The sequence below is a fragment of the Cucumis melo genome, chromosome 3 (genome assembly GCF_025177605.1).
Source record: "Cucumis melo cultivar AY chromosome 3, USDA_Cmelo_AY_1.0, whole genome shotgun sequence".
Classification (NCBI taxonomy): domain Eukaryota; kingdom Viridiplantae; phylum Streptophyta; class Magnoliopsida; order Cucurbitales; family Cucurbitaceae; genus Cucumis; species Cucumis melo.
In genome coordinates this window covers 11,616,614-11,627,976 of record NC_066859.1, presented here as the reverse complement: position 1 = coordinate 11,627,976, position 11,363 = coordinate 11,616,614, and the positions used below count along the sequence as shown (strand labels likewise).

The window sequence follows — 11,363 nt, the reverse complement described above, 5'->3', positions numbered from 1 at the left end:
CTTTGAGATCTAAAAATGGCAAGTTGCACTTGCAAGAATTACTAAGTTTTTAGTACATTCTCGACCAAAGAAGCGATAATTAAATGCTATAAAGAATAAAAAGTTATTCTATAGTTAGCATCTATTCAAGATTGTCTTGGTTCAAAGGAGGAATACTCGACTACCCTTCGGTGGAGGTTATTTTAAACCTTTGAAATATCGTTGCAAAACATAATAATGAAGGGTACATTATTAGTAATTACTAAAATTGATTGGTTTATAAAGGATTATAGTTTTTTTCTAAAGTGAATATGTTTGTTTTATCAACATGAATAGCTCAATAGTTCAACTTTTAGCTTTCAAAAAACTTAATGGCGATAATTATGTGGCATGGAAATCAAATCTTAACACGATACTTGTGGTTGACGATTTGAGATTTGTCTTAACTGAGGAATGTCCTAAAACCCTTGCCTCTAATGCTAATCAAACTAGTCGGAAAGCATATGATCAGTGGGTAAAGGCTAATGAAAAAACTCGTGTCTACATTCTTGGCAGCATGTTTGATGTTCTGGCAAAGAAACATGAATCCTTAGCCACGTCTAAATAGATTATGGATACATTAAGGGCAGTGTTTGGGCAACCAGAATGGTCTCTAAGACACGAAGCAATCAAATGCATTTACACTAAGCATATGAAGGAAGGAAGGAACCTCTGTTAAAGAAGATGTCCTATACATGATGATGCACTTCAACATCATTGAAGTAAATAGTGATGCCATCGATGAGACTAATCAGGTTAGCTTTATCTTAGAGTCTCTTCCGAAAAGCTTCATACCATTTCAAACAAATGTGTTTATGAAAAAGATAGAGTTTAATCTGACAACCCTTCTGAACAAGCTCCAACGATTATAGAACCTTATCATGGGTAAGGGGAAGCAAGTGGAAGAAAATATCGCTAACACAAAAAGGAAGTTTTCAAGAGGATCGTACTCTAAAACCAAAGTTGTATCCTCAAAACCTAATGCTCAAATAAAGAAGAAGGGAAAGGGGAAGACTCCAAAACAGCACAAGGGAAAGAAAGTTACAAAAAAAGGTAAGAGTTACAATTGTGGCCAAAACGGGCACTGGTTAAGGAACTGCCCAAAGTACCTTGCAGAGAAAAAGGGTTCGCTTGCTAACTTCCACTTTCAGTGATGCACGTGTAAGCTTAAGGTTTAATCTAAACATGCTTAACTTAATCTCTATATGTGTCCCATTAAGTACTCCTAGGAAATTTCTGAGAAGTTTTCCTCACTTCTTCTCTCGCAACGCCTTAATCGCAAGGTAGCACTTAGTCCTTAAAGTCTTACCGCTTAACCTATCTTGCGAACTTCCTTAAACATTAATTGCTTTTCGCATAAACCTTGCTTCAAAACGCTTTTCTTTTGTTCAAATTGTCTATTCCATAACACTTAGCCAAATTTTAACCTCTTAGTTCTTAATTTAGATGCAGGTCTTATAATTAGCCACAGAGATAGTTGATGAGAAAAAATATTAGGTCATCATCGAGGCCATCAACTGTCAACATTAGTTTGTGTTCAGTAACAGGTTCTTAAAAAACTGAATGAGTGTTAATTTCCTCAACACGAATAAATACAGGTGACCCTGGTGATCCACTTCTGCTAAAAGACATTTAACATCAACATCATCGTTCATTGTAGCTGTAGGACATTCCGAATCCAACTCGTACTTGACCCTCATTATGTTGAATCCTGATGGCCTAACCTTTGTCACATCGTATACTATATATCTCAAATCACTATATTTCAATGGGGTTGGTACCATGATACCCTAGAAAAAGTACTCTTGTGGCACTCTTTCTTTGTTGTCGCATGTACCCTTATAATGAAAAAACATATGTTTCTTTGACATTCTTCAAAAAAAGATAAAAAGGTGTTTAGATCAATTTTGTAGTATTCTCGCTCTTAAAACTCATTCTTGCTTGAGTTTCTCATTTCCATTCATGTTTCTCGTTTCTATCTCTTATCTCAACTACTCGTTCGACCTTTACCCATTCTAAATGTCACGTCCCGCCTCAAATGTCACTCCATGTGACCAGATGGGGGCGTACCGTCTAGACATCCATCATGTACCTCTCTGTGAGATGACACACAAACGCCTAGTAAGCAGAGCAACTCTTTCACTTGTCTCTTCACAAAGCTCCTTCCTTGAGCCTTAGATACTTTTAAAACACTTGCAACGGAAAACGACTCTTCAACTTAGCTTCGTCACCTAACTTTTATCACTTAAACCCAATAACCGGTAGGCGATAAGCACAAAAATAAACACAGCGGAATAATAAATTAAACTTTCTCTCTTTATTAACTTAACACTTTTACAAAGTTCATAAAACCAAGTTTGATCTTTACGTCGTTCTTCTTTTTTTCACCAAGGTGCTTCTCTTCATGACAAGGTGTTTAGGAGTATAAGACTCCTTTTTTCTTCACCGCTAAACGTTGCTCCTTGTGGTGGGGTACCTAGAGGTGTAAAGGCGTCACTTCATCTTTTACCTCGATCGCCCAACCTCCCAACTTTACGGATAACGTTTAAGGCTTTCTTTTCTTGACTCGACTCTTTGGCTCCCCAGGTTTGGTTGCACCAACCTAGGTGTTGCACTCACTTTCCTTCTCGAGTGAGTCCTTTGTGCTAAGGAGTAACGCTTAACAATCAACTCCTTAAACACGAGATAAAGTGACACAGCTTTCATGTTGCATAAGGCTACAGAGTAACTCTGTCTTTTCTCCTTAACTATGCTACAACGCCTAAGATCCATTCTTCATTTGGCTTCAACGTCTGGCAACTTGGAGAGAGGAAAAATTAAAATGTGAGTAAAATAGACTTAGTGAGTAACAAGTTTAAGAAAACATTTTTGGAGAGAACACAACATAGTTAACAATAATAAGGTCAAACTGCAACATATAAATCTCATCGCATTAAGCCACAAACAATTCAACCTTCAATTTAAGAAGCGCCACAAGGACCACGCACTTAGACCATCTCACAAATCATGCTCATTACTGAGACCTGAGATTCTCCCTTCACCTAGACCTGAGATTTACACTCAACTAACGTCTTGTGAGTTACTTTGGATTTCCACCAATGCTTTAATCTTTTCCAAACCTGGAATTCCCAAACCTGAAATTGCTATTCAACCAGTGTCTCATCACAATCTTGGCTAGATCTGAAATTCTCCCCTTGCCAAGATCTAGGATTCTCCCATCGTTGAGATCTGGGATTCATAATCAACCATCACCACATGAGTTACTTGGGATTTCTACCAATGTCTTGCAATAGATCATACCACACCACAATGCATAATCCATAGGATTAACAACAATGGAGTATTAACTCATAGCTTACTCTTATCACAAATTATCACAGGAGTAACAAAGTCATGCAGTAGACATAATTGCAGGTTACGAAAGAATACATGTAACACCAGATTTATAAAACATTTCTTCTCAATACCAAGATCATAAATATAACGCTTTCATTGCAATAACCATTCATTTATACAAAAATACCATTTTACTTTATGAAGAATCATTCTCAAATATTTATTCATAAACTCATGTTCAAGCATAGAAAACATTTAGCCACAAATAATAATTTAGAAATCACGATCGAAATATGTTTTGTCACTCACGAAAATACTTAGCTTCAACTCCTTCATTCTCTGCTTTTGGATTCCTCTTCTCACCTAGCAGTTCTCTCAACTGACCATTCAACACTCATAACTTTTTCTTGTTTCTTTATCAGAAAATCTAACATTTTTTTTAACAAAACTCCCTTTTTCCTTTGGTCTTTGGCCCTATTTATAATGATCTTTCACATCCAAGGGTCACTTTCACGCTTTACACGTGACACCTTACAGATTCGTCGCGCCATAAAGCCAACCCAAACTTCACACTTAGGTTAAACGTCAACAGTGATTAGACATTCCCTTGAGTTGCACACCTTATCTCTTTGGAAAGCTAAACTCTTTAATCGCTTGGCTCTCTTTTTCTCTTCTCAGGAAGTAATGGACATTCACTTTCCTTAACAAGTTGTAAGTCATCTTAACAAAACACCTACTTCCTAACCTCATTCCCTAGGGTGCAGACATTTCTTCCCGCTTTACTACGTTTAAATGCCTAACTCATGGCATCCAACACAAGCTTCTTCCTTGCTAGTTATTCTTATCGTGTTGCTTACCTTCACGCGATAGAACTTAAACTTAAGCATTTCTCTTTACGTCGTCTTTTCTTTTTTCACATCCGTATGTCCCATACTTACACTTATCTGACATAACTTTCTTGCAATGATCCTCTTCGACAGGACTTCCTTTCTCTTGGTCAAGGCTTCACACCAAGTTTGCTCATTCTAGTTTCATGGTTAATTACTCGTCCTAGCTTAATCATTCGTCATAGTTATGTTGACATTTTCTCTACCTCTTTCGCCAATCTCAATCTATTTATTTTATTCGTTATACCATAAACAACAAACACAATGTACTTCTGTAACGACCCAACTTTTTATACTAAGTCGAAGTCATTACTATTTTAAAAGATAAATAGAATTTATAAGTTTTAAAATAAAAAAAATAAAACAAAACCTCAAGTTTCTCATTTAAAAGCATAAACAAATGTATATGGAAATAAGTCTAAAAATAAAACAAAACTCGGGCCCTATCTAGTTTTAAATAAATAAAATAACCATAAAAAATAAAATAAAAATGCAAATACTGGCAATCCGAACAATGACATAAAGCGGAAGCAAAATGATACCTATGGCTCGCCACGGCCACTTCTTGTCAGTCGCCAGCTTGCCTTTGCCTTTACCTCTGCCTCTGCCTGAAAAATTAAAGAAGAAAGAGTGAGTATAAAAATATACTCAGTAAGGGACCCACTACTAGTCCCGAGAGGTGCCTGTTAACTTCCTATTAGAGTCTTGTAAAAGTGGTACACCTGAACTGGCACATTCCCGAACACGTGCAATATATGATCCCTTGTGATCCCGTAGGAACATATCTGATCTTCGGTGACCCTAAGGAACACCTAAGACAACTGGTCTGAAGGAAACAGTCAGACAACTGGGCTATGAGTGACCCCGTCGAATCACTCATAATCATGTCTATGTCAATGTCAATGTCATACTGGACTGGTGATCCCATCAGACTACGCAGTAAAAAAAAAGTGGTGATCCCGAGGGACATCCATATGGGTATGACTCTAATAGAAAAAGCTAACAGCACACCCTATTCGTAGCATGTAACATGTCATAACATTTTCATAAACTCGGCGTATCATAACAATCATAGCATACTTAACCAATATCGTAAACATGAATATAACGCAGTCATCCTCATTAACATATTGTTAGTCATAACATAACATCACTTCACGACATCAATCATCAATAACACTGAGTTATACAATTTAGCTCTCATCCAAGCATAACCATAAATACATGCGGTCTCTTAATTTCAATCGGGGTCTAGTAGTAGAATCTATTATCAGGAGATTAGCTCACAGCAAAATTATCCTAACAGTCACGATCAAGCTCCTCAACAGTCAAGCCCTAAGCACAATGAAACCAATAACTAAAATTAATAAATTAATTACTAATTGCCTAAGGTCCAATTCCAATTATTTCAACTTACCCAAAGTTGAAGATAATTCCAAATTTATCCTTGGTTTAGGAAAATTTCTCGTTTCAACCCCCAATTGACCTATCATGAAAATAATTCAATTAAACCATAATTAAATTATTTAGGTCCAAAAATCAACATTTGTTGGACACTAACCAAAACCCAACTCAAACTTACCAAAAATTTAGGTAAAAAGCCAAAAATAAGCTTGGTGACTCAACTGAAGAAAGACAAGCGGCTCGACTCGACAGGGAGACGACTCGACTGAGGGACACGCGCGCGGCTCGGCTCGGGTAAGGTGGGCGTGCAGCTTGCACGAGTGGGGGCTTGCACGCGCGTGGGTCGGGTTCGGGTTTGCTGCGAAGGATCAGACCAAGGAGGGAGGCTCGGGTCGGGCGGTGCAAGAATGGCGCCAAATAACACCAAAAAATTTTAAGAATTTAAACTTAAGATAATTAAAATAAATTACCTTAAATTTTGGGGCTTTACAACTTCAATGGAAAAAAACTTACTTTGCTTGTTGGTATTTAAACAAATAGTCAATCAGTTGGTTAAAGAAACCACTATTATTGGGGATGAATCCAATACTTTCCAAAGACAAGCAAAGCAAAAGAAGGGTTTTTATTTATCTACTTATTTCAAATTTATTTTATTTGCTTTAAGCACTTAGCTTGTTGAACAATTCACTTCCATTGATTTGAAAAAGAAAAAATACGTACAAATTGCATTAATGACAATCAATACAAAGTGGCAGGATACTTGCAAAATGTACATTAGACGAGAACGCACTACTACAACTTTGGGTTTCAACGACGCAAAATATGTGTCATAAAGAGTTTCAACGACACACTTTTCGCGTCATTGAAGCCACTGTCAAGAAAAGCTCTTTAACGACACTTTGGAAAATGTGTCGTTAAATATGATTCGATGACACTAAAATTGTGTCATTAATACCTTCACCTTGACGCAATAAATATGTCGCTGTCATCTATAAAACGACACCAATATAGTGTCATTAATACTCTTACATTGACGCAAATTATGTGTCACCGTTATCTATACCTTGACAAAAATATATTGTCATTAATACACTTACATTGACGCAAATCAAATGTCGCCGTTATCTATACCTCGACACTAATATACTGTCATTAATACTCTTACATTGACGCTGTAATTGTGTCATCGTTATCTATACATTGACACAAATATATTGTCATTAATACACTTACATTGACGTAAATCAAGTGTCACCGTTATCTATATCTCGACACTAATATACTGTCATTAATACTCTTACATTGACGCTTTAATTGTGTCACCGTTATCTATACCTCGACACGAATATATTGTCATTAATACCATTTTATTGACGCTTTAAATGTGTCATCGTTATCTATACCTCGACACGAATATATTGTCATTAATACCCTTATATTGACACTTCAAATGTGTCACCGTTATCTATACCTCGACCCGAATATATTATCATTAATACCTTTATAACGACACTAATATATTGTCATTGTAAATGTTTCGTTACACATAGTTTTTGCCAAGAAATGTGCTTTGACGACACTGTTGCTGTTTACTAAAGGCTTATATGTCGACACATGTTTGGTGTCGTTATTATTCTTTTTCGCAGCACGTATTTCCTGTCATATATTTCTTCCTTCAAAATAATTAATTACTACATTTTAACATTATGCACATTTGTTTGGAAAGATATTTATATTGATAATAAAAAATGTAAATTACATTGTCGGTAAAGGTTTTCCAATAATCCAAAAGATAAATTAACTGTAATATATGTACGACCTAATCTAATCAAACTAATGTAGGAATGAACTTGATCGATACCATGATCCATCTATTCTTCAATTACCTACAAAGTTGAAGAAAATGAACCTTAGTCAACTTTCATTACGGAAAATGCATAAGCATAAGCATAAACATTAAGTACATTCCAAATAGGAACTTTTTAACATAAACGTCCAAAGTTCATACAACCAAGGTTCTTTATAAAAGACCCATAAAGAACACAAAAGATAAAAGAAAAACACCGACTACATAAGCATAAGCATAAGCATAAACAGAGAATCAAATAAATATGTTTCAATTCAATCTTTAAAGACCTAACAATATTCTGATTTAAATTTAAAACTTAAGCATACACGTATCCTTAGCCCCCCTTCAAAGTCATTTATAAACTTAAACATTAACTTAGCATCTCACTCACTCCTTCCAAGGTCATTATCAAAAATAAATGTATCACTCCCCTCCCACCCAAGTCATACAACCAAGTTTCTTAGTAAAAGATTCATAAGGGAAGCAAAAGAGAAATAAAAACACCAACTTCATAAGCATAAGCATAATATATAAGTAATGCAATAATTTGTTTTGATTCATTCTTTACAGACCCAACAATGTTTCAGTTTGCATCAAAGAACAACTTAAGCATAAACGTACCCCTAGTCCCAACCCCCCGCCCCCCCAAGTCATTTCTAACCTTAGCAACTCACTCCCTCCTTCCAAGGTCATTATTAAACATAAATGTATCTCCCCCCCCCCCCCAATTTCCCACTCCCTCACCCCTTCTAAAGTCAAAGTTGAGCTTAAACATGAACTTAGCACTCCCACCGTCCCGCTCCCCACTTCCAAGGTCATTAATAAACCTAAACTTACAACATGCCTCCTCCATTCCACAAACACCTATGCTACGAATAAAACTACATTTTATTCGTAAAACATGTGTAAGCAGAACCAACAAAATAGCTAGCTTATCAATGACTACCATAACTGCAGGATAGTCAACACAACTATGAACAGAGATCCAGAGTACATGTCAACATGATTCCTCAAACATATGTCTAAAAATCAACAAAATAGCATTTCAATGACTACCATAACTGCAGGATAGTCGACGCAACAACACGTGTTGTAATAAAATCCACACAAAAATTCATATAAAGTTGTCTCGTTTACAAATTTTACCTTTGAGATTGGGAACAGAAAATATATTTGTTAACGAATTCAGCCCACTCCGTTCTTACGACATCTAAATCGTCCTGTGAGTATGTTGAGGTTGATCCTTCCATCTATTCATCATTTAAAAATGATTTAATATGCAACAATTGTACATAACATAAGTAGTTCAAAAAGGTAAAATGAAATACTTACTACTTCAATGATTGTCCTGTTGCTTGACAATATTATATCCCGCATGAATCGCATCACATAATACCCGCACTCCACAATGCCACCTTGCTTCGGACACTATCCATCAGAGAAAAAGAACAAAATACCCATGATACAGTTGCAAAACATAAAGTATGTTTACCTATTTCTTCTACTAAATCCCCATTCCTCATACCTTGATTATCCTCCAAACAGGCTTCTTCTTGTTCGAAATGTCGAAAGCCCTAAGAATGCATATCAAACAACGTAAGTTACACAATCATTGTCTCATATGCAACATATTAACTCATTATTGTTTTATCATAGATAAAAGTTCCAACATACATCCGGACGACATCAGAGGCATCATTGTTAATTCGATTTCTCAAAGGATCCATCCAATATGCAGTGCCTCTTGAAAAATCGATGGCTATTAGACACCAATGGTTTCTATATTGACAGGTAAATGTGAGTTAAACTTAGAATGAAGGTCATATAGTTCATTAGGGAAAAGCTTAAACAAAAAAATCCCCACTGGAAGAATGAAGGATAAGCTTTTCAAGTCAGATTAGAGAAAAAGGAAGAAATTCAAGAAAGTATATCTCATTCTCATATTCTACCAGATCGAAATCATTTAGTGCTTTCTTTAGCTTCTATTTCTTCTTGTCTTTGACTATGAATCTAATAGTCGACGATACTATTAATAACTAGTCAATTTCAAAAGATCACCTAAATGAACAAGGTGAAAAGAATATTGAATTTCGTTAGTTTCATCTTTCACTACTAACTAGCCCTAGCTGCTTGCATGAACGCTTTATATAGACTGACGAGTGAACAAGAGGAAGTAGGGTCGTATCTAGTGGGTAGAGGCCTACTTGTGACTAGCCCCTGTTCGGATGCAAGTCAGATCGACCTACAAGCTTCGTTGATAGGGCATTTATATCATCAGAGTTGTGTGAAATTGGAATTCATAGGTTTCCGCATAAGAGAAGTTAGCCAGCTGGGTAGGTTAGAATACCTACAAGATCTTTTTAAAATATGTATCTTCATATTACAACATGAATGCATTGGTAAAGGAAAACCAAACATCAATGGCATATTGAAAGAGAACAACATTGGCATCCAAATAAAACCTACTTGAACACCTTTAACTTATGCAGGACATAGTTCTCAAAGAGCAGAAAAACCCAAATGAAAAAGAGGAAAAAGCGAGATCTTAATTATCAATTACTCAGGCTAACTATTACTACTCAAGGTGGCAACATTCTTCTCTCTTATCTCTATCATTTGCAAGTGCTAGGATAAAGAAGAAAGTCAGTTTTCAATATTTAAAAGTAAACGTATATGATAAACATCGTTTAGTAAACATATATGAACTTAACTTTCAGCATAAAAAATGCCAATGGGAGAAAAGAGAATGATGGAAACGGACTGAATTATGTTAGGGCTCACGAATTACCTCAAATAGCTTTCATTACGGACTGAATCTTGATTGTTTTATTTTTGCAGAAACATTTGCGCTCCTCACTATTTTTGTGTCAAGTGCAGCCTGTGAAATCGAAAGTATAATAAAAAATAATCCTTTTGTATTTGTTGCTTCATGCATAGGAATCGATGATCATATATAGATATGACTTCTATCATTATACAAACAATATCTATATCAACCATTTAACCTTTGGAATTCTAACAAGGCAGCTTTGAAAAAAAAAAAGTGGCATCCTAGTAACTTCAATACATTAAATATTTCAATGATTAGAGTTAAGCTTGTTTACAATCATAAATCTTACACATATATATTTAGATTCAAATAAAAACAACATAGATCAAACTGCTTCATTATGAAATATATTGAAATTGATAACAAAAGTATACATATAGATGCAATTTAAAAAACTGAAAATCCAAAGGGACCTGATTAGAAGTTGTTATCTAAATAGCTATAAAGTTTTTCTTCAAACTGATCAAAAGTCACCAATAATGAATTGGATTAAGGAGATAAAGGGATGAGTGTCTGAAGAATATCTGTGAAATTTGTGAAAACAAAAAAGTAGTACCTGAAGAATATCAACGTCGAGTATGAACCTTAGAACTTGTTCCTCCAAATAGACCTGCTGTCAACGGAGTAAGAAATTAAATATATTGAATAACAATTGAAAAGGAGTGGGTAGACTCTTATAACAAATAAATACTTAAACAATATTCTCGTAAACTGCTCTAAAGAGGCTATATCAAACATGATACAGCAAAAATTGTACAACTATCAAATCGACTAAATAACAACAGTAGCAAAAGAATTGACAGTTACTGTTGAAATTGCAAAAGTGGTGAACGTTTTCAGATACTTTCTATAAACCATGTAGGCAGAGCAAAGTGTTTTTCATATCCTTAGTAGTTAAGCACATGTCTTGCATCTGATAGATTTAACTCCACAAAAGGAAAATACCAAACTCCACTATTCGCACTAGATTATTCCCATAGATTCACACGATGCCTTTTAAGTTGAGAGTTGGTGAAAGGTAGAATTCCACCAATATAAA

The 11,363-nt window shown here is 35.4% G+C and overlaps 1 protein-coding gene across 1 annotated transcript; it reads right to left on the bottom strand.

Moving 5' to 3' along the window:
* Positions 1 to 7,407: 7,407 nt before the first annotated feature.
* Positions 7,408 to 9,268, bottom strand: LOC127148631 (uncharacterized). The gene is made up of 5 exons (XM_051082763.1): positions 9,169 to 9,268; positions 9,020 to 9,068; positions 8,827 to 8,922; positions 8,641 to 8,744; positions 7,408 to 7,531 (listed from the first exon to the last, which is right to left on the bottom strand). The coding sequence occupies exons 1-5, from the start codon at positions 9,219 to 9,221 to the stop codon at positions 7,528 to 7,530; spliced, it is 306 nt and encodes a 101-aa protein (XP_050938720.1). The 5' UTR covers positions 9,222 to 9,268; the 3' UTR covers positions 7,408 to 7,527.
* Between the last annotated feature and the right edge of the window lie 2,095 nt (positions 9,269 to 11,363).

What these genes read in the sequence shown, in the direction of transcription:
- LOC127148631 (XM_051082763.1), bottom strand. Translation starts at nt 9,221, where the DNA reads ATGGATCCTTTGAGAAATCGAATTAACAATGATGCCTCTGATGTCGTC. An exon ending in GCCTCTGATGTCGTCCGGAT is followed by an intron (nt 9,069 to 9,168) that starts GTATGTTGGAAC and finishes ATGCATTCTTAG; the next exon opens with GGCTTTCGACATTTCGAACA. An exon ending in CTGTTTGGAGGATAATCAAG is followed by an intron (nt 8,923 to 9,019) that starts GTATGAGGAATG and finishes TCTGATGGATAG; the next exon opens with TGTCCGAAGCAAGGTGGCAT.